Consider the following 23,775-nt stretch of genomic DNA (forward strand, 5'->3'; position numbering starts at 1 on the left):
AGTTCAAAGTTCTGCACCTAAATAACTTTATCATAACTTACATTTGCTAACCTAAAAATATCTTTTTAGATGCTAAAACATTTTCTTAGGTCCCAAATGACTTAAGCTTTTTTTTGTCTTTAATCTTAATAAAGAAAAACTGTAAGATGATAGCTCTATAGTCTTTAACCCCATTAGAGACCTGAGAAGGGTAAATAGTACCCGAGTAAACAGGAAGTGCAAAGCATCCAGGTTCCAAAACTGTAGAAATGACAGAGACTGATGGCTTCCTAGATAGTCACCCGAGATTCCTTTGTAATGTTAGGGCATCATATCTTTAGCCTTCAGGCCCAGAATATCCCACAGACTTATCTGTGAAGCAGGAATTTTGAAGAACTGGTCTACCTTGTCTCTGGAAAGTGGGTCAGTCAACTTTCCAGTGTCCTGCTTGTCCATAGTTTGGATAGCCTGCTGTCAGTAGTTGAAGTAAGGGCAGTTTTTTTTGGCTAGTGGCTAACTTTGCCACATTTGAAAGAAACTCAATGTGGATGTTCTTCAGTGCCCATCATCTTCTTTGAAGTAGATTGGGGATGTTGCCAGGAGCAGATGTATCTCTCTCTTAGAAAAGCTTTTTTATTACTAAAACATCCTAAATACCATATTCTGTAGATTCTGGAAAGTTTGAAGACCATATATTTATTTATATTATATTTGAACAGACAAACATTGTTTGTTTCCAGCTACTTACTATCTGCTTAACTTTGAAAACATACACAGGAGGCTAAATAAAGCTTATTTCTGTGATTGACTAGTACCTAATAAGACTACAAGATTATTTATAGGTCACTAACTAATTTGCCTTTCTAATGATCCTAAATAGTTTATACTAGCAGCTTTCAAGATATAGAACTTTACATCAAAATTTTAAATGAGTTGCATATGTACAATACTTTAAACAAGAGTTTTGTGTACAAAATAACCTTACATTTCTATCAATATGCAATAATCCATACCAATGTAAAATTATTTGAGATTTGTTGCTTTCCTAGTCTTACAAAAGATATAATAATTCACCTTTTATTCTATCATTCTGTATCCCCCCTCCTTTTTTTTTTAACTTTTCAAGGATGTACAATAATCCATGCTTTTTTGTCCTTATCTCTCTCTTGTCCCTGAAGGCAAAGGACCTGTGGTTATGTTGTCAGTAATACTTAGTTGCATCTTTTTCTCTGTGCTTGTTAGAGACATTACCAATGAGCCAAGTAATTTTTGGATCAGCAGTTTTTTATTTGTTTGTTTTTTCTTTTTTCTATAACCTGCTGCTCTTGCCTGTAACAGTTTGTATTTTTGAGCCTTGAGCTAGGGCTCCCAAAGCCACTTCCTGACTGCAAGAATTACCGTGATGAATGGTCCTCTTGGACCTGCATTCACTTGTCCAATGACCCTTCACCATAGTATCTACAAACCTTGAGAAGCCTAAGTATTCTTACTGAGAACCCCTTTCCAACAAAAGCAAGTAAATGAATAAATATGTTATACTTCCCTTCCCTATGCCCACACTACTTGTCTTAGTTAGGGTTTTTATTGCTGTGAAGGGACACCATGATTCTAGTAACTCTTACTAAGGAGACAGGCTGCCTCTCAGTTTGCTCAAGATTAACCCTTCTCTCAAAATGGGCAGTCTTGGCAGTTTAGAATAAACTTTTTTTCCTTTTCACCCAAGGAATGGCTGTTTTGGTCTGTTTACTGTTTATCCATTTTCAGGATCAGTAAAGTTGGCACTCTTCCTATGGACCCTATTTATAATTAAAAGCTTTATTTTGAACTAGGCATGGTGACTCACACCTTTAATCCCAGCATTCAGGAGGCAAAGGTAGTGGATATCTGTGAGTTCAAGGCCAGCTGGTCTACAAAGCAAGTTCCAGGATAGCCAGGGTCATTACGCAGAGAAACCCTGTGTCCAAAAATAAAACATACCAAAAGAGCTTAAATTCAAAATTGTCATTTTAACAGGGCTAAACCTAAAGTCCTAATCTTATGAAAGCTACTAAATAATTGTAAATTGTTAATGACAATTAAGAAATGCAAGTTGATAGTCACCTTAAAAATGATCAAATACTAATGTGTTCAAAACTATATTTCTAGCTATGCCAAATACTAGTGTAATTAATTGGGACTAAGCTTTATTCCTCCTGTACATGTTTTCAAAGTTAATCAGAAAATAAATAACTAGAAGCAGGTAAAGTTTGTTTATTTAAAATATAATTTCAAAAGACATGTGGTCCCCAAACACTTCAGAGATCTGCAGAATTTTGCATTTAAAATGTTTAATGATGATGATGATGATGATGATGATGATAATGATAATAAAAGCTTTTCATGATACACATGCCAGCTCCTGAAAGCACCCTAATCTCCTCCAAAGAAGATGGGCATAGAAGAACCTCTACCTGAAACTTGCCTCAAATGTGGCAAAGCTGTCCATTGGGCTGTAGGCTGTTCAACTGTGGACCAACAGAATACTGGGAAGTTGACTGCCCAACTCTGCTGAGACAAGGTAGGCCGGTCCTTCAAAATTTCTGCTTCACAGAAGAACCTTCCAAATCAAAGAAAGATGTCCTATGGACCATGGAGAAACTTCAGTGACTAACCGGATAGGCAGTAAGCCTCTGTCATTTCTAAGACTTGGAAGCTGAAATTTATCCTTCTCACGTCTCTGATGGGTTGGAAGCTAAGCTAGTGAAAAGAGTTAGCAGTTTAAGGCAGCAATCAAATCTTCAGCTGCCTTTTCAGTTCTCACGTGTAAAAACCAGGCCATAGGCCTTGCTCCCCTAGAGCTGTTGCTAGTAGATGTAGACAGAGTTTACCTCGTTACCAGACTCAGGTTTCAAAATAACATTTTACTATTCCTTTATCTAGAGAAGCTCGCCTTGCAGTGACTGCTGCCAGCAATCAAGCATCTGTATTTGACGATGAACAAGGAGCTGGGAAACAGGGTCTGAGGGCACAGAAGTGTAAATAGGAGTGTCCAAGAAAGCATTTCGGGGTCTCAGAAGATGTTTTTAAGGCTGGTGAATGTAACTTATGAAGGTTAGAGGATGTGAAAAGATTAAAATGGTGATAAGAAAATTATTTAAGATATACATAAGAAAAATAAAATATGCTTCAGATTCCTTTCCCTTGCTATGCTATTGTTGTATTAAGATTTCAGTGGAGTTCTGATATCATAGTCATTGGCTCAGGATTTTAACTTTTCTTTGATTGTCTTTTAAGTACAGACTTAAAAATGCTTCTCGTTGTGCTAAATTTAAATACATCCAGTCTTCTGGATAGAGAAAAGGAGCCCCTCTTTTATGGCTTGTAGTCACACTGAAAATCAAGATCAAACGAACTTTTGCCCCTTCTGCTCACCAGAAAGCTTCTATCTGAGCTCATCTTAAAGAGTATTAACACTTTTAACCCCAAACGGTTTTCCAAGCTTTTATTATGACACAAAGGTGTGAGTTTGTTGCCTTGACTACTTATGTGGGTGATGCTAACATTTCTAAAACTTATCTCTTTTTGTGAACTTGAAAAGATTCTTATTCTTTTAAGCTTCAAGGAATGGAATTCAATCAAACTCTCACGGGTCAAATGGACTCCAGATAAGTACCCCTGTCAATCAATAGCCTAATGTTCCCCACCTATTGCCTATTTCAGAAGGTGAGATTCCTTCTCCTTTTCTGGTTTTGGGACTCCCTTCCCCCAGCTATAAAGACCATGGGCCTAAAAGTTTCAAATGTATACCCCCCCAAAATTTTCCCCTAAACTCAACCTTATCTTCTGCCCCTAATATATAAATATATGTGTATTTATATGCATATAATATATATATTTATATATGTAACATATGTTTTATCTTAACTCAGCTTCATGTCCCTATCCCAAATGCTCATGCAGAGACTAGACACCAAATGAAACAGCCTGCTCTTCCCAGATTTGGCTAACATTCCAGCTTTTTAGACCCCCCCCCCAATAACAATACCCCAATGTCAGCAAGAAGTAGTCACAGATGATTAGATTATATCACTCCCTCATTCATTTATTATCAACAAAAGGATGTTGGGTTTAGACCCGGGACAAGTGGCTGAGGTGCCTATTTAACAAATCAAAGTGGAGCTGCTTCCAGGTTCACCCAGCATCCCTCAATTTCTACCTGTTTTAGGCGTGGCTGGCACACCCTGCCCTCTACCCTGAACTTTCTAGTCCAGTGGCTGGGCTTTCCTTCCTCTGGAGGCTCTTCCCTATATAATCCAGATATTTTGGTTTTTCTTTCTCTCTGCATTTTTCTCTCCCTGTGTATGCATGCTCTTTTTCTCTGCCTTCCCTCCCCCATCTGCATGGTGATTTTCCTGATCTCAGTTTTTGAGGACAGTGACATTGCCCTGGAGCAGCCCCCCAAAAAACTACTTTTTTTTTTTTAATCCTTAATTTGTCTTGAATTGGTTTATTTCTTTGGTAGCAAAAACCTCTGTCTTAGTTAGGATTTCTATTGCTTTGAAGAGATACAATGACCATGACAACTCTTTGTTTGTTTGTTTCTTTTTGTTTTGTTTTGTTTTTTCTAGACAAGGTTTCTCTATATCACAGAGCTCTAGCTGTACTGGACTCAGTTTGTAGACCAGGCTGGCCCGAAACTCACAGAAATCTGACTGCCTCTGCCTTCCAAGTTCTGGGAATAAAGGCATGCACCACCATTCCTGCAACTCTTGCAAAGGAAAACATTTAATTGGGGCTGGCTTACAGTTTCAGAGGTTTAGATCCTTATCATCATGGCAGGAAACACAGTGGCACACAGGCAGACAGGGTGCTGGAGAGGTAGCTAAAGGTTCTACATCTGGATCTGCAGACAGCAGGAAGCTCAAATGAGCCACACTGGGCCTAGCTGGAGACCTCAAAGCCCACCCCCAGTAATATACTTCCTCTGACAAACCACACCTACTCCAACAAGACCACATGTCCTAACAGTGCCTCTATGGGCCAGTCATTCAAACATCTCTGTCTATTAGGGACCTTCCTATCCAAACCACCGTACCTCTCCTGGTTGGAGAGGTACCCACTAACATGTGTCTCTTTATGCCATGCTTATTTTCTGGTGTCAAGGAAGCTAGTTCAATTCCCACCTGGGAATATAAACCAGCAAGACTCACAGTGTTTACATGAAGTATCTCTTGATATTTCCTGGTCATTTGGTCTACTCCTTGAAACCTCATGTGTAAGTGTTGCAGCTCTGAAGGGAAAGGTATCCTGGAAGTCAAGAGGCAAAAGAAATACCGCAAAGTCACACTGCACAACAAATCTCACACTAGAGAGTTATTGTTTGTGTGTGGGAAGAACCCAGGAGGTGGCCGACTCTGTTTTGATGAGAAGCAGTAGAGAGCTGAGCAGAAGACAAAATTTATATAGAATATCTTGTGTGTGTGTGTGTGTGTGTGTGTGTGTGTGTAGCTTTATAGGGTGGGGACTGGTGGGATTTCAAATCCAGAGCTTGGGCTTTCTACTTCGTCAGGTGGGTTAATGTGTTCTGTGGGTGGAACCTTGTGGTTGGAGGTCCTCTGGGAGGGGTCTGGCCACTCGTGTGCCTCAAATGGCTTACATCATGTCCCCCAAAAGAACCTTAACAAAACGAATAAACAGCCATATATGACCCTTAAAAGAACCTTAACAAAATGAACAAACAAACAGCCATATGACAGTTCTTTAATATTTTTCAATTACTAGCTTTGTAATTGTTGCCAATATGTCTTCCTTTATTCCAGAATTATGACAGAGGGCAAGCAGTTTTACAGAGATTGAAGAAAGGTAGGGAGGTTGCTTAAATTTTTCCCAAGCATGACTTGAGGGGAAATTCAAACAACCTTCCATCTTATGGAACAGCCGCCGGATTTTTATCAAGTTGGCAAACAGCAGAAGGTCCTCTCCACTCAGGAACCTCAGGGCCGGAATCTCCTCTGGGTTGTGGAGCTTGTCAGTAAAAGAGAGAGAGAGAGAGAGAGAGAGAAAGGGGGCAAGATGAGTGAGTGCCCAGGAGTGGACGTGGGCAGGTAGGAGGACCTTAGCAGTAATCAGTGAGGAAGGAGATTGTCATGTGTGGAGACCTGAGAGACCAAATGGACTTTAGACATGTTCAAATCTTTATTCAGGAAATTTAACCAACATCTATTGAAGGAAGCTTGAAGCTACCTTAAGTAGTCTCTTCCTTGGAAAGTATCTAGTAGGGTGGGGGGGGGGTCATGAGGATGCTGTGAAGGCCCAGGGGACATCTTCCTAAAGAAGATAGCATGGGAGTGACTAACACTCCTTTTGTTCTCTTCAGTGTGTCCATTCCAAATTGCCTCTTCATTTGGCTCACTTGCCCTCTCCACTTCCTCACTTCCTCAACTACTGAAGGGACCTGTCAGGACAGCCTTCAGCTTCAGGGCCACCTAGGGGGGTGAGGGCAATCTAAAGAGCAGCAGAAGCATAACCTTCTGCAAGCAGGCAACTCCCTCACCTGTGAGGGATGCAGGCGCACAAAGAGCACATTATCTCCAAACTGAAGGAGTAACTGAAAACAATGAGAAAAGTAAAAAAAAACAAAAAACAAAAACAAAAAAACCCAAAAAATCCTTTTTTTTTTTGCATATTTGCATCAAAATATCTTTTCCATACTAAAATTCATTTCCAATAGAGGAGGAGAGAAGCAGTGTGGATGGGTGGGGGTGGCAGGGGAGTGAAGGTACCCAAGAGTGGACGTTTTTGTGTTTTGGAGAGGAATGTGCTTACCACAAGTGCAGTGTACCAAAAGGAGGGTATACATTACTGTATGTGCTGGGAGTAGTTGATCACACTGTGCATTTATAACCAAGGAAAAAGTTTTGTCAGAGCTGAATCCAGGTAGATGGCCAGAGTTACTAACAGGGCCTAGGATCATGCTGAGCACAGTTGAGGTTGGATCTGAGTCTCCCTTTGTTCGCCTGTGCTGAATATTGAGATCCCCCTTCTATATGAAACGCATGAATTTTGGCAGTTGAAGGCACTTGGGAAGTTTGAAGCAACCTCCTCTAAACGCAGACTAAATGAAGCTTCTCAGAGCTGAAGAGGTGTGCTCCCAGTGATTTTTGCATATGGAAGCAAACCAACTTCTGCGCATGTCTCTCTGCATCTCTGTGGCAGTTTTGTTTGCTCAGTGCATAGTCAGTGCCCAGTACATTACATTTTCAGACTCCTCACAGCTACTGCTGGGCAGGAATCAACTCATAGATGAGAAACTGAAGCTGAAGTTCCCTCACACAGCCAAGCAGCAGAGCTGCTTGTAACTTGATGTCTGTGTTCCTAACCACTGCCTTAGGGTCATCATGGAGCATGTGCTTTGACCAAGCCAGGACACAGCACTGGGATAAAGGAAGTGGAGAGAGCCTGTCCTATCCTTCTGGAGTGGGAAAGGCAGCCATCATATCAAGAGAGGTAGCCTGCCTTGGCCAGTGTAGGGCAAGGACAAGTCCAGGGGAAGCTCAGAACATGGTCAGTGGTGACATGGTGAGGTCCTAGACAGTTTAGCTGTGTCTCCAAGAGTCAGAGCTTGTATTTATATATTCTCTTGACATGATTGGAACCCAGGTTTCCTGGCCCAGCTTAGGGCTTTTGGCCGTAGTGGGGAGGAAACAGGAACCTCATAACACAGACCCTAAAACAAAACTGACAGGGCAGCTGATTGCAGCCGTACAATGAACACCAGAGATGCCACTTGGAATTGAGGCTGAACTGAAAGGAATTTTAAGAGTGAAGAAAATGTAACATTGCTTCAATTACACAGGAAACCTTCATTGTGGACTCCAAAAATTCTCAGTGGACAGACTATGCAAAAATGTATGCAATCAGTAATAATATCAACAAAATTATTTTACTCTTAAAAGCTAAATGATTTTAACTGTTTTTGATATGCATACCATTACTTTGGTTCCCACACTGATTCTGGCCTGTTGGCCCATTGCTAGAAAATTAATGAAGACCTTGTCTTGTTCTATGATGCGAATTCCAATGTAACGGTTCAAAGCAAGAAAGACAGGTTTAAATGAAACATAGGATGAGGTAGGCATGGAACTTGCCCAGTTCCAAGTTCGGATTCTATTGCCATCTTGGTCTGAGTATTGGCCTCCCAAGAGGTTAATGTATACCCTGGAAAGAAATGAGAATGATTAATAACAGAGCATTCAGGGAGGATTGCCAGACTGAGGCCTTTGCTCAAAGAACAGAAACAGCCCCACCAACAGTAGCACTATAACGCAAGGCTGAATTAACTCTGTCCCTTCCTCTAAAGATGCGTGAGTGCTGGAATCCTTCTGTAACTTTAGAAGTAACAGTAGTCACTTCTCGCTATTTGAAATACTAGGTAGAAATGGAAGCATACTCATAAAATTAAGTGGATCCGAAAAAGGCCAGGAGGTGGAGAGGAGGCCCTGGAAGTTTCATCCAGGAGAGAAAGGATATAGAGGGGAGGCTGTTCCTGACAGAGGGAGGGACCAATGGTGAGATTTTCATCAGGCAGAAATGCAGGACCATCCATGTAAAGTTGGGGGGTGGCCAGATTAGTCCTTGTTCAAGAGAGCTGACACAGCTACAAGTCAAGTGTCCTTCTTTCTCTCTCTCTCTCTCTCTTTTTTTTTTTTTTTTTGGAAGGTATGGTGAGTGAGTGCTGGTGTTTGAGGCCAGGATCTGGGATTCATTGCATGAGCTGGACTGTACCACCAACCATTGAGGATGAGGCTTTTGGGGGGCTGGGTGTGGAAAATGGGGTTTCGGGAGGGACTTCTGTGTTCACTACAATGGCGAAAAGTTCTAGAACAGAGCAAAAATGTGACTTGAATCCAGTGGGCCTCTCCAATCGTGTGGCATTGCCAATGCCACACCTTCAGGACATTGCAAACAGTCAGGCCTTTTCTGAGGTTTTGTGGCACTAATCACCATGACATTCTACTGGGCAGTTTCACTGCCATACTCCCTCACCTTCCACAGCCGAGGAGAGTTCTGTATACTTAGAAGGTTGGCTTTCCTTTCTAACTCTGTGACATGCCCACGAAAGCCCCCATGAGTAAAGATAACTAATTTCTCCAGTAGCAGTGACTGGCTACTACTGATACTAACCTGAGAGCAAAAGAAATGAAAAAACCAAGAGGATATCTGTCTTACTGGATAAAGGAGTGATTTCTCTGTCTTTCAACTAAATAGTATTTGGCTAAATGGATCTGAATCAGATCTTTAATTATTCTTGGAGTTTATATCATAGATTTTGCTGAATATTGGTAAAGATTCAGGATATACTGCTCAAAGAACTTCAGTCCACAGAGAACACAGATGTACCTCACAGAGGCAGAGAGAAGGGCCTTTGGGAATGTCAGGGCCAGTCAGAATATTAAAGAGTTCAGCTCATGGAGTTTGGGATCCCTGAAACCAACTGGTCTCTACAGCCTGTTGAATTAATATAGGTGACAATTATAACACCCCCCCAAAAAAATGTAACACAGACTTACTATTGAATCCTGAAGGATAAGCAGAAATTTCTCATTATACAGGGTGTTAATGGATTGGTTACTATCATGGGCTAGAAATACACACACTTCACTGTGTTGCAATCTTATCAGCACTGGCAAGGTTCAAGCTTTGCCAGTTATCGGCAGGTTTCCCAAGTGAGATTGTACCTACAGATAATTTGAAAAGCCAACCGTGGTGTCTTACACCTGTAATCTAGCACTTTGGAAGATGAGGGTCACAAATTTGAAGCCAGCCTGTTCTTCAAAGGGAATCCCGGTCTGGCCAGAGCTACAGAGTGAGACCATGTCTCAAAACAGTATATACCTTTCTGAAAGGCTTAAGTTGTATCTGAAGTTGGAACCCAGATTTTTCTTTCAGGTTAAATAAAATAATGTAAAGTTATGGAGCACCTATATCGGTAAATTGAAGGGGAGTCAGGATCTTTCTATAGAGATTTCAATCTTTCTCTATTATTACTGTGTTTGTATGCATGAGCTGCATGGTTGTGGGGGTTGTCTGGGAGCTGCAGATGTGTGTGGAGTCAGAGGAGACCTGAGGCAGTCAGTTCTCTTCTTCCGCCTGCATCGTGGATGACCCTGGGCTGCCAGGCATGCACGGAAAATGCTTTCACAGTCTTTGTGGCTCTAGGGGGTTAATTCGTATGCTCTTGTCTGACACAGCTCCAGGAGGATCACTAGAAAATATCTCAAGCAGCGAGCACCACAGTGTAGCGTGCCTCTGAGTTCTATCGCTCTCTTGAGACCACTACACCACTAACTCCAACATGTCTTTCTAAAGCCACTCCTATCGAAGAGGAAAAAGTGCACAGTTAAGCAACAACAGTGCAAAAGCCGTCAAAGCATCAACAGCATAACAGCAAGGACCTGAGAAACCTACCAGACATTTCCATTGGGGTGATAGCAGGAGCTTTTGCCGGAGGAGTCGAGCAGTGCCAGGATAGCGGGGCTGGTGGGTGAGTCTTCTTGGACAATACAAGTAAAACCATCTACCTTGTTGGGCACTTGGATAATGGCTAGATTTCCAGATGGATATCTGGGATCAGATAAGGTCCTGTGAGTGACCTAGTGATCCTGGACTATGTATGGAATAAAGTTAATTTATGAGGAACCTTTCGGAGCCTTATGAGAACCTTTCAGAGAAAAGATCTCTATTACTTTTAATATAAAAGAATTGTATGCTTTTATAGAAATTGAAATATATGCATGAAATGCAAAAATCCCCAACGAAGTAGTGAGAAATAGAATTTAGAAATATTTAAGAGGATTGTACATCATGATAAAATTAAATTTATCCCATGAATGTAAGGTTAGTTCAACATTTGAAAAATCAACTAATGTAATATACCACATTAACAGAACCAGATGCAAAATGAAATATACGCTTGAGTTGGTTTCAAAGAACTATACATGTAAGCTTATGACTGGGAGGGCAAGGTGAGGTGTATTTTAAAATGTCATCAGCTTTTCTCTGGGTGGTAGAATTCTGGGAGTATATTTTTCTGTATTTTCCTCCTCCTTCCCCTGTTCTCTTTTCTGTCTTGTCTTTACTTTCTTTCTTTTTTCCTTCCCTACTCTTTCTTCCCTTTCCTTCCCTCCCCCTCCTTCTTCCCCTTCCCTTCCCCCTCTCTTCCCCTTTCCCTTCCCTTTTCCCTCCCTCTTCCCTTCCCCTTCCCTTCCTTCTTCCTTCCCCTCCTCCCCTTCCCCTTCTTCTCCTTCCTCTTTGCCTTCTTTCCTTTCCCTTTCCCTTCTTCTTCCTTCCCCTTCTCCCTTTCCTCCTTCTCCCTTCCCCATTCCCTCTTCTTCCCCTTCTTTCTTCTCCTTCTTCCCCTTCTTCTCCTTCCCCTTTCCCTTCTTTCCCTCCCCTTCCTCTTTCCTTTCCCTTCTCTTCCCTTTCCCTCCTCTCCCCTCTGTTTCCCTCCCCTCCCTCTCTTCTACCCTCCCTCCCTTCTTCCCTTCCTCCCTCCCTCCCTTCCTTTTCTATTGGGATTGACACTAAAGCCCCTGTACCTGTGAGGTACTCTACCACATACCTCCTCTCTTTCTTTGATTTTGGGAGAGCCTCAAGCTGAGTTTTCTGGGCAGGCTGTGGACTTGCTGTCTTCCTGCTTCAGCCTCCCCCACCTCAGCCTCTCAAGTAGCTGGGTCTACAAGCCTGTGCTATCAGGCCCTGCCTGTTTTTCTTTTTGTGAAGTAAAGCCAATAAGACAATAACGTACAGAAAGAAAGGATACAATATTTGTGTTGTCCCATCTGGAAAGGAAGTGAGAAACTTGCTTCCGTGCTTGTAGCACTTCTCCAGGAACTCTTTCTTCATCTCCTACAAGCACAACAAAAAAGCACTGACTGAGGGTTGATGACCTAATGCCCAGAGCACAGTGGCACACGCCATTTTTTAATGTGCTTGGCTTTGCGTCCACAACATGGGATGGTCAGAAGCCACCATTTACAGATCCCTGCGGTATGACTTAACAAACCCCTTCTGTTATCACTTACCTATCTAAAATTTTCATTTGTTAGATCATATATAGTACCACAAAGAGAGAAAAAAAAAAAAAAACCCAGTCACATCACAATGCTAACGTTCATATCCTAACAGTAATGGTTTTTACATATCTGTGGAAGTGCTTAGCTGAACAACGAAAGGGTAAATATTATCACATGAACATTACTACTTCATTCACTCGTATTGTTTGTTTTTGCTTTTCCGTGCTGAGGATTGGACCTAGGGCCCTCCACATACTAGACAAGCTATACCCCCAGCAGTAAGCCTGCTTTAGAATGGAAAAATATTCCAGACTGATATACCGCAGCAGGGTTGTTCTGTTCATTTGAGCATATGTCTGGCAGTGGCTGTGAGGTGGTGAAGACAGACATACAGGAGCGCAACTCTTTATCATGGCTCCAAGCTCAACCACTTTCCTATGGAAGTTCAGGGTGAAATTGAATTGGTATCTGATAATAAGTATGATAAACTGTAGAGTTGGTTTAATTTGATGTATTCCTAACCTTGAATTGTACTGAAATGGACACAAGAATTCCTAGGATGATATGATCTAAAGTTTTGTATAAACGCTGTCATTTACTTTGGAAAACTATTGTTCCATCTGGAAATGATGGCCTTCCTCCCACCCACCCCGCCTGCCCGCTTTTGAAGCTGTGAAATATGGAATACTTCCAGATAGTGTGAGCGCTATACCCTAGTGTGCGCATCCCAGGGTGCCTAGCCCCATGTGGTGAGTCCAGTATCAACACTCTGCCAAGATGCAGCTGACAGGATGATTTTGGCAACTTCTGTTTGCTTTTTGTGTGTTCATCATTTAATGTCCCATACGCGGGCTCATCCATTGAACAGTATACTGTCTGCTCTTTGTCAAAGAAAGATCCCTCCTGCTCCCAGTGAGGAGCTGTTGTGCAGTAACTCTCAGTGCTCAGTTTTCTATTTGCCATCCTGGGTGAGAGAATCTGGGTTTCTCCTGGTTTTGACCGTTAGAAGCCCTCATGAATAGAAATTTGTACATGTGCATGCTGGCATTAAGCTCCTGTAGGATACTGTCTACAGTTCTGTGCCACATTGCCTGTCACAGGCAAATGCTGCTCAGCTACTGTTCGGTCCTCATCCCAAAGCTCAGCACTATCAGAGTTTACATTTTTGCCAGTATGGTTAGTATGGAATGAGTTTTCATTTCTAGGGTGATTAAGGTGTTTAAGCGGGCTCTTATATGCTTTTAGTCATCTGCATTTTCTCTTGTGAAAAGTTTCTGTTCAAGTTTTGAGAAAGGGCTCACTTTTTCTGTAAGATTCACTTACTTCATTTGTTTGTTTATTGGTTGGTGTTTTGGACAAACGGTCTCATGCTTTACCCCTGGCTAAGCTGGAACTTGATATGTAAACCATGCTGATCTTGAACTCAGATTTGCTTACCTCTGCCTCATGCACTACTACACCTGAAAAATTAATTTTTATTTTGCTTAATAAAAATTCTTTATAAATGTGGGATATAAGACCTTTATATTCCGTGTGTAATTTAAATGATTTTTCAGTTTTGGCTTGCTTTCAGTTTTTAAATTGTAATTAATCAAAACCTTAGCAAATACTGCTTCTAGGTCTAAATCTACTCTATGATGTTAAAATAATACTTTGTGGCACCACAAATTGGACTTAGTTATAAAGTAAAAAAGATACGAAGTGGGGTGGGATTGGGGGATGAAAATTAGATTTGGGAGGAGTTAAGAGGAGGAGCTGGGGGTGAATATGATCAAAAGACATGTATGTATAAAATACATGTATATATAAAATACCCTAATATTGCACATTTTAAAAATGAAAAGAAAATCCTTATAGTTTATATGTGTTGTGTTTAGGTTTTTACTCAATTTTACATGTAAAGTAAAATCAATTTTACTTTACATGTAAAATTGATTTCTACATGTGGTATGATGGTAGAAGGTGGCCTTTCCAATTACATTAATAAGACATATGGCTTCCCAGCTGAGGCTGACACAGAACTACACAGCAGAGAGACTTTTCTTTGCCACTGCTGTGCAGCAGCACCCCTGTCCTTAGTTAGGGAGACACACTGGCTTCTGATTATAGACTGTTTTGCGGCTCTGCTTATCCCTCCCCACCCTCACTCCAGCTCAATCACCATATTCTGTAGAGGTCTACATCTCCATTTGTTTTTTTGTTTTTTTTTTTTTTCCAGAGTGTCTTGGTAATCATAGGTTCTTTATACTTCCACGTGAATTTTTAAATCAACTTTAAAAATTGGAGATTTCCCTCAATATACATAAAATACACTCTTTTTAGAGCTAATGGAGACCGCATTGGGTCGTTTACGGGAGGAACGTTCCCTTTAAAATTCTTTGTCTCTAACTTCAGGAGAGCGGAGGTACAGAGAACACTTCAAATGCTAACACAGTTCCAAAGAAGTGGTTAGGGTTTTGGTGATTTCTCTCCCTTTCTTTTAACTTTCTAAGAGTTCCAGATGGTCTTTAATGTGTAACCGTGACATTTTACGGCCAAAAGGCTTTGGCTAAGAACACCAATAAGACAAAAGGTTTAGAAGCAGTTGCAATCTCAAGTCTGCGCTAATTCTTTTTGAGAGGTAGCTAATGGGCCACCAGTGAAGCTCCACGAGAACTGTTGTATGTTTTAAGTAAAAATGATTTTTAAAAAAAAAAAAGAAAGAAAGAAATCACGAACAACAAACTGTAAAAGAATTACCTTTCCACCTGTTTTCCTGGAATCACAGCAAGTGATGGAGAAGTTGCTGATCTGAATATCAGTTGAGTGTTTAATGCTCACCTTCTTCTGCAAAGCAGAAAGCAGGTAAGAAATTGTCCTCACGTGCTTTGGTTCTAATGGGAGAAGAACAGCATGAAAGTACATATGTGTTTTGAATTAAAAAAGAAAAGCATCTTTATAATAAAATAATAAACCTGTTTTAAATTAACCTTATTGCAAATGTATTGATTTATCAAACTGTTTTAAAGGAAGAAAAATAAGGACTTCTATTAAATTAAAACTAGGAGGGAGTTTGTTTGATTAAAAAAATGAAAATTTTCTATTAAATAAAAAAAAAAGAACATCCCACTGAGAGAGTTTTCATTATGTGGAATTCCTGGGCTTTTAGTTCCTTCCTTCTTTCTTTCCTCCCTCCCTTCCTCCTTTCCTCCTTTCCTGCCTCCCTCCCTCTCTCTCTTTCTTTCATCCTCACCCCCCCCTTTTTTTTTGGAGACAGGGTCTCAAATATATAATCCCAACTAGCTTAGAACTCACTATGTAGATAAAGCTGGTCTCAAACTCCCAGAGAGCTGCCTAGCTGAAGTTTAAAAGTGTATGTGCCACCATGCCTGGCTTTTAGTTTCAATAAGAAACAGTGAAATTCCCTACAATATTAGATATTTAGTTGCAAAACTACAAAGTGAATTGACTACCTTAAGTACCTTTTCAAACTTGATGCTGACTGTAAAATTAAATTGTTTCTTCTAAATCAGATGGCCTGTGAGGAGGTCATCAAATGTTAAAGCTAGGATTTCTGGTGCTAACTTCAGTGCTCCTTCAAGTGCCCCACACTGACCAGCCCTGGTGAGTACCGGAAGTATTCAGGTGTCTATTGACAGAATATCCGCATTCAAGTTTGAGAACAGAGTGCAACATATGCTTCCTGACACAAGAAACGCAAACCTGACAGTGCTCAGCCACTTCTAAGGGGTGTTCTGAAGATGTTAGTAATTTATTTCAACCAATAACAATGAGACAGAGACCAAGATCTCTAAAAGAGGGCCTTTAGATTTCTTAACCCTGGATTTCTCGATCCATTCCACCAGATACAGGCTTCATGATACTTACAAATGAACATTTTTAATGTTATTTTAAAATATGCCAGCTTTATGCCTTGGCTCGACATCTGAGCTTTCTGAAGCTGCACAGCATTCATGACAATAGTCTTACCCTCTTCAAAGACCGGGATGATTGGCTCAACAGGCATCATTGCCAACTGTCTGGCCATTTCACGTTCTTGTTTTCTACAAAATCAAAACCATCAAGCATAGGTCTGAATTGTGGTTGAAAGTGGAAATAGTGTGCTACAAATTTCAACTGCTTAAGTGCCATCCTTTGTTATCTTAATGTTATCACTTATGAATTCAGTTTATGGATCAGAGCATGCAAGTGGGCTTTTTGGGCAAATTTCTCCAGCATAGGTATTCCGAAGTGCCCTGATAATTTATGCTAGACAATTTCTACTTTAAATCAGTGAGCTCACTAGGTTTCTGTCTCTAATATCATTATTATTGAGTATCTGTATATGTATATATGTGGTGATAGGGATTTAATTCAGGGCTTTGGGTACAAAAGGAAAGCATTCTACTATTGAGCTGTATCTCTGGCTCTTCTGGGAATTTTTGAATCTCTTGTTGTCAACCAGGAATTATAATGAGTAGCTTATCTCATTTCTATGTCTTTAAAACAAACACATTCTCATAACTATATATTTTGAGAAACCAAGGTTCATTTTATGAGATATTCTTCAGTTAGCACATGCTGTCTGGCACTGCTCCAGTGCCCTTGCATTACCTCTGCAAAGCTCTTTCCTTTGCCTTCATTCTTTCAGCTTCACTGGCTTGGGATACATGAGGCGAAATACTGATTAATTCCATTTCAGGGCTTTGGATGTGTTGCCATTCCTCGTTGATATAGTCAATAAGATTTTGTAACTGAAGACAACAGCATCCCTGAAAAACAAAGAGGCTATGATCTTGTCATGGGCACTAGGTAAAGAAGATCAAAGGGGATAAAATCCCAAAACCACCAATGAGGTGTGGATAACCACCCCTCTTTCTTCTACTAGTAGCTTTGGTGAGATAAAGTTCACACATCACACATCACACAATTCACCTGCTTTAAGAATCATTTCAGAGGCTAGTGAGATGATTCAGAGGTTAAGAGCATTGGTTGCTCTTCCAGGTCCTGTGTTCAATTCCCAGCAACCGTATGGTGGCTCCCAACCATCTATAATGGGATCTGATGCCCTCTTCTGGCATGCAAGCGTACATGCAGACAGAACATTGTATACATAATAAATAAATCTTAAAAAAATATTAATTTCAGCTGTTTTTTCAGTATTTTCAGAGCAACCATCACCAGTCATTTCAGATGAAACTTGTACCCATGAACCTCTCCTCAGAGCTCCCACAACTTATTAATCTGCTTCTTTCTTTTTCTTTGAGACAGCAACTCATTTATTCCTGTCTACTCTCTATGTAGCCAAGGATGGCCTTGAACTTGTGATCAACCTGTCTTCACCTCCTAAGCACTGGGAATACAGCGTGTGCCAGCATGTGAAGAACCAGCCTGCCTCCACTGTAGGCTTAAAAGACAATCATGGTAAAGACAAACTAGGTTCATTCCTGTTTATGATTAAACTTCTGTTTTGCATGGATTGTGCTATGCCCCACCTGTAACCTTAACTACAAATGGTTCTGTACCGCCTGCTCCAGGGATGGCAATCATATCTTTGTATAAGAAAGTTAATAATTATGTTGCAACCCTACCTTTCTTTCAAAAGGGTTATTATGGTCTTAACCTATTGTTAAGACCACCTTGCAACCATGTCCCAATTTAGGATTAACATGTTATGATGATCTGCTCCTGTAACCCCTCCTATTTTGCCCATCAAATTCCCCATTTAGGAATCCCCTATTGTGAGCTATAAAACCCTTGTCTTCTTCACATCCAATGCTGACCTCTCAAACCCCACCTGAGGTGGCCTGTGTACATGAGTGAAAAAGCTTAGTTTAATTAACTTGGCCATAGTGATGTGGGTTGGTGGTCTTTCTGCTTTTATCTTTAGGATTTACACATGCCTCCCGTAAGCAATAGCAGAGATAAAGCCCAGGGCTTTGTGCATGATAGGCAAGTACTACCAGCTAAGCTCACTCTCAGCCCTAGCTTCTAACCTGCTTTCTGTCTTTCCAAACTTGCCTGCTTTTCACAGATTATGGTCCTGAAACCACAAAACACATATTAATTTGAGACTGGCCTTTCACTTAGCATAGTGTTTTTAGGCCTAATCCACTTTGTAGTATGTTTCAAGATGTCTATCTTGTTTAGCTGAATAATAACAGATTGTACTGATGTGTGTTTCCACTTGTGTGGATTAAGAATTAAGAGTGTTGGTTTACAAGTTTTGTGTACACATGTGTTTTCCATTTTCTTGGGTATAATATCTATACCCAAGGAAAAAAACCTGATGATATGATAGAAGAGATAGATACATCAGTCAAAGAAAATGTTAAATCTAAAAAATTCCTTACACAAAACATCCAAAAATCTGGGACACTACATGTAAGTGTTGCTTCTATTTCCTCAGATGAGGGGATGAGATGAGAGCCATGCCCAAGCTTTACAAATCCATGGCTTGGTCCAAGCCCAGAGAATTTCTGTCTGTTCTATTTATCCCTAGGCCTAGGCCTGGACACTTCTAGCTTCCATATATCTAATTTTCTGTAAGTCCAGACCTTGAAGGCTTCAGCTTCCAGCTCTGTCTGCTAACTCAGACCTAAAATGTTTTCAGACTCCAGAACTTACTGCTGAATAAGCTCACCCTTTCTTAACTCCTTTCGAACTCTGGCTGACTGATTCAACTCAGCTGTTCTGGCTCAAGCTCCTCTCCAAGCTGGCTGATTCAATCCCGCTTCCGTTAGCACCTGACTGAATTGCTCAGCTTAGAAAAATTGTCCCTGAACTCCAAAAACTGAACAGAACTGCAGGAACTGAACTAAATTCAACTGACCTTCTCTGAACTCAACTCTATTTTCTCTCCCTGCACTGCTCCTAAGTAGCTTCTCCTTCCCATTTGTTTTTGTGAGAGTTAGTCATATCCTGTCTCCGACTCATTCTATCAAATCAATTAGACAACATTGTTTGGGATTAAAGGTATGCACTAAGGGTATGTCTGTATTCCAGTCAGAGGAATTAAAGGTGTATGGAGCGTCTGCACTTCGGCCAGGCCTGGAAGGACATAGAAGGTCTTTGGATGTGATCCCTTGCCAGAGCAGTCATGTTGCTGGATTAAAATTCCTCTACAACCATGAAAAGACCAAACCTAATAGAAATAGAAGAAGAAGAATACCAGCTCAAAACCCCAGAAAATATTTTAACAAATTCATAGAAAAAAATTTCTAACCTAAAGGACATGTCTATAAAGGTATAAGAAGCCCATATAATACCGAATAGACTGAACCAGAAAAGAAAGTACCCCTTGCAGCATAATAATCAAGACATTAAAAACAAAGAACAAAGAAAAAAATATTAAAACCTACAATGAGGAAAAGGCCAAAGGCCAAGTAACAGATAATGGCAGACCTATTAGACTTTTCAGTGGAGACTGTAAAATCCAGAAGGGCCCGAGAAGATGTCTTTCAGGCTCTAAGAGACCACAGATGCCCGCCCAGATTATAATATCAGCAAAGTTTTCACTCACCACAGATGGAAAAAAACAATATATTCCATGACAAAGTCAAATTTAAACAACATCTATCCACAAATCCAGCCCTACAGAAGGTACTAGAAGGAAAACCCCAACTCAAGGAGGTGAATTACACCCATGAAAACACAAGAAATCAATAATCTCACACCAGCAAAACCAAAAGAAGATAAACACACACACACACACACACACACACACACACACACACGCACTATCACCACTACTACCACAACTACCAAAATAACAGGAATTAACAATAATTGGTCATTAATATCTCTCAATATCAATGGATTCAATTCACAGCAAAAAAAAAAAAAAAAAAAAAAAAAACAAAAAAACAGGCTAACAGAATGGATGTACAAGAAACACAGCTCAGCAACAAAAATAGACATTACCTCAGAGTAAAGGGCTAGAAAAAGGCCTTCTAACAAATGGATAGAAGAAGCAAGCTGGTGTAGTTATTCTAATATTTAACAGAATAAACTTCCAACCAAAATTAACCAAAAGAGATGGGGAAGGACACTACAGTTCATAAAATGAAAAATCCACCAAGATGATATTTCAGTTCTTATACCTATGCCTCAAATGCAAGGGCATGCACACTTATAAAAGAAACATTACTAAAGCTTAAATTACACACATCAAATACCACACATTAATAATGGGAAACTTTAAAACCCTACTCTCACCAATAGACAGGTCATCCAGACAAAAACTAAACAGAGAAATAACAAAGCTAACAGACATTATGAACCAAACGGATTGAACAGATATCTATAGAACATTTCACCCAAACACAAAGAATGTACTTTCTTCTCTGCACCTCATGGAACCTTCTCCAAAATCAACCATATGCTAGTTCACAAAGCAAGTCTAAACAGATACAAGGAAATTGAAACACTCCCCTACATACCTATCAGACCACCATGGACTAAAGCTGGATTTCAACAACAATAGAAACAACAGAAAGCTTATATACTTATGGAAAGTGAACAACTCTCTGCTTAATGACCACTGAGTCAAGACAGAAATAAGGGAAGAAATTAAAGACTGCCTAGACTTCAATGAAAATGAATGCACAATATACCCAAACGTATGGGACACAATGAAAGCAGTTGTACTAAGAGGAAAGTTCACAGCACAAAGTGTCTACATAAAAAATTTACATAAAAAATACTAACAATTTAACAGTACATTTGAAATATCTATAACAAAAAGAAGCAAATACACCCAAGAGGAATAGACAGCAGGAAATAATCAAACTAAAGGCTGAATCAATAAAATAGAAACAAGGATAACAATACAAAGAATCAATAAGGCAAACAGTTGGTTCTTTGAGAAAAACCAGTAAGACAGACACTCTTATCAAAACTAACTAAAAGGATGAGAGAATGTCCAAATCAATAAATTCAGAAACAAGAAGGGAGACATAACAACAGACACAGGAAATCTAAAGAATCATTAGGTCACACTTTAAAATCCTATACTTCACAAAATTGGAAACTCTAAAAGAAATGGACAATTTTCTTAATAGATACTATATACCAAAGTTAAATCAAAGCCAGATAAATAATTTAAATAAGTCTATAACCCCTAAGGAAATAGACATTCATTAAAAGTCCTCTGCAACCCACCCCCAAAAAAGTCCATGGCTAGCTAAATGGTTTTAGTGAAGAATTCTACCAGACTTTCAAAGAAGAGTTAATATCAAATTATTCCACAAGATAGAAACAGAAGGAACATTGCCAAATTCATTTTATGAGGCCACAGTCACCCTGATACCTAACCCATACAAAGACTCAATGAAGAGACTTACAGACCAATTTCTCTCATGAACATTGATGCAAAGATACTCAGTAAAATACAAACAGAATCCAAAAATATATCAAAAAGATCATTCACGATCATCAAGTAGGCTACATCTCAGTGATGCAGGGATGATTCAACATATAAAAACCTGAAAATGTAATTCACCATATAAACAAACTAAAAGAAAAAAACCCCCACATGATCATCTATCTCAGCAGATACTGAAAAAGCCTTTGACAAAATTTGACACTCCTTCATGATAAAAGTCTTGAAGAGACCAAAACTACAAGGTACATACCTCAATAGAGTAAAACATGCCTATAGTTAAAAATCAAACCAAATGGAGAGAAACTCAAAGCAATTATATTAAAACTAGGAACAAAACAAAGCTGTCCACTTCCTTCATATTAATTTAATATAGATAGTACTTGAAGTTTTAACTAGAGCAGCAAGACAACTAAAAGAGATCAAGGAGATACAAATTGGAAAGGAAAAAGGCAAAGTATCTTTATTTTCAGATAATGTGATAATATATAAGTGATCCCAAAAATTCTACCAGGGAACTCCTACACTTGATAAATACCTTCAGTGATGTGGCTGAATACACAACTAAAACCAACAACAACAACAAACCAGTAGCCCTCCTACATACAAATGGCAAATGGGCTGAGAAGGAAATCAGGGAAACAACACCCTTCACGATAGCCACATATATCTTGGAGTAACTCTAATCAAGCAAGTGAAAGACTTTTCCAAGTCTTTGAAGAGAGAAACTAAAGAAGGTATCAAAAGGGGGAATGATCTCTCATGCTCATGGATCAATTCATTCAAGAGGTAAAAATGGCCACCTTACCAACAGCAAGCTACAGATTGCTACAGGAGCAGATGCAGAACCATAGCCAAGCAGAACAGGGTAATCCTGGGAAGACAGGGAGGAAGAATTGTAGGAGCTACTAGGGTCAAGAACAGCAGGAGAACATGACCCACAGAATCGACTATCCAGAGGCTCAAAGAGGCTCACAGAGACTGAAGTGACAATCAGGGAGCCTGTATGTGTCTGACCTAGATCCTGTGTATATGTTATGGTATGTAGTTTGGCGTTCTTGTGGGACTCCTAAGAGTGAGGGTGGGGGCTGTCTCTCATTCTTTTGACTGCTTTTGAGACCCTTTTCCTCCTACTGGGTTGCCTTGTCCCGCCTTGATATGAGGATAGGTGCCTAGTTTTACTGTAACTTGCTATGCCATGTTTAGTTGGTATCCCTGGGAGGCCTGCCTTTTTTTCTACAGGGAAATGGGGAAGGAGTGGATCTTATGGAGAGAGAAGGCAGAGGATGAGAGACTGAGAGGAGATGAAGGAGGGGAAGCTGCAGTTGGGAAGTAATCTATGAGAGAAGAATAGATAAAATTTAAAAATTCACGCTCAACAAACTCTTAGAAAGCATATTAAGGTTCAAAATGGTATGCTTTTCTTTCTCTTTTTTTTCCTCCAGTTTTTTCATAAGGCATCTATTTATCAAGCTTTTTCACTTTTCCATTTTATTTCAAATGTGGAATGAACTGATGACCTTCGAATGGTCTGTGCTGAGTTCTTTGGCAGCTTCTCTTGTAGCTGTAAGATGATCAGCTTTGATGATTGCTCTTATGTGATCACTTTCAACTTCAGATGCCCAGCCATTACACCCTTTGTATTCAAGACTCTGTTCTCCTTTGTGAAATCTCTTGAATGACACAGGACTGAAAGTTTGTTAGCAGTTCCACTTTTCTTCCCTCCCTCTCTTTTCCAGGCCCAACCCCGATCCCTGGGCCTTATGTATACCAAGCTGGCCTTCAACCTTCTTGTTTCTACCTCCTGAATTCTGGGATGACATGTGTGTGTCACAACACTGGGCTAGCTATACTATTTCTCCACAGCTTTGTCAATACCTTATTACTATTGGTCTTTTAAATTATAGCTGTGAATGTGATGGGGTTGTTATTGGTATTTCCTTGACATAGCTGTCAAGGAAAAACAGAACTCTTAATGTAAGAGAAAGAAGAAGAAGAAGAAGAAGAAGAAGAAGAAGAAGAAGAAGAAGAAGAAGAAGAAGAAGAAGAAGAAGAAGAAGGAGAAAATTAACAAATGTTCAAAAATAACACAAGTCACTCAGTCAAATCTTATTTAGAACTAACTTACGTGTACATTTGGTTTAGCCCGAAAGTTGCCAGAGTAAATATCCATACTAGAAAGAAATGATGGCAGATCATTTCCACAAAATTCACACTTGGGTACCAGATCGTCTTCATCCTTCAGAGAAAGGGAAAGAGAAAGAAAGTGAAGAAATGTCTTAAGGTCGAGCAGCCTTAGCAATAATAGGAATAGGGTTGTGGGCAATGAATGTCCAGCAGGGCCACAAAGGCAATGGGGGATGTGCCAATTTATTTGAGAAC

At 40.0% G+C, this 23,775-nt stretch overlaps 1 protein-coding gene across 1 annotated transcript in view; it reads right to left on the reverse strand.

Moving 5' to 3' along the window:
• Positions 1-5,718: 5,718 nt before the first annotated feature.
• Positions 5,719-23,775, reverse strand: part of Erich6 (glutamate rich 6) — a 31,028-nt gene continuing 12,971 nt past the window's right edge. Inside the window, exons 7-14 of the mRNA XM_060378631.1 lie at positions 23,522-23,632; positions 16,626-16,783; positions 16,002-16,075; positions 14,772-14,905; positions 11,780-11,865; positions 10,426-10,581; positions 7,947-8,175; positions 5,719-5,982 (exon numbers count right to left, since the gene is read on the reverse strand). Of these exons, the coding sequence (XP_060234614.1) occupies positions 5,719-5,982; positions 7,947-8,175; positions 10,426-10,581; positions 11,780-11,865; positions 14,772-14,905; positions 16,002-16,075; positions 16,626-16,783; positions 23,522-23,632 (1,212 nt within the window). The remainder of the gene's footprint in view (positions 5,983-7,946; positions 8,176-10,425; positions 10,582-11,779; positions 11,866-14,771; positions 14,906-16,001; positions 16,076-16,625; positions 16,784-23,521; positions 23,633-23,775) is intronic.

Source organism: Meriones unguiculatus, chromosome 2 (genome assembly GCF_030254825.1).
Source record: "Meriones unguiculatus strain TT.TT164.6M chromosome 2, Bangor_MerUng_6.1, whole genome shotgun sequence".
In the NCBI taxonomy this organism is placed as follows: Eukaryota; Metazoa; Chordata; class Mammalia; order Rodentia; family Muridae; genus Meriones; species Meriones unguiculatus.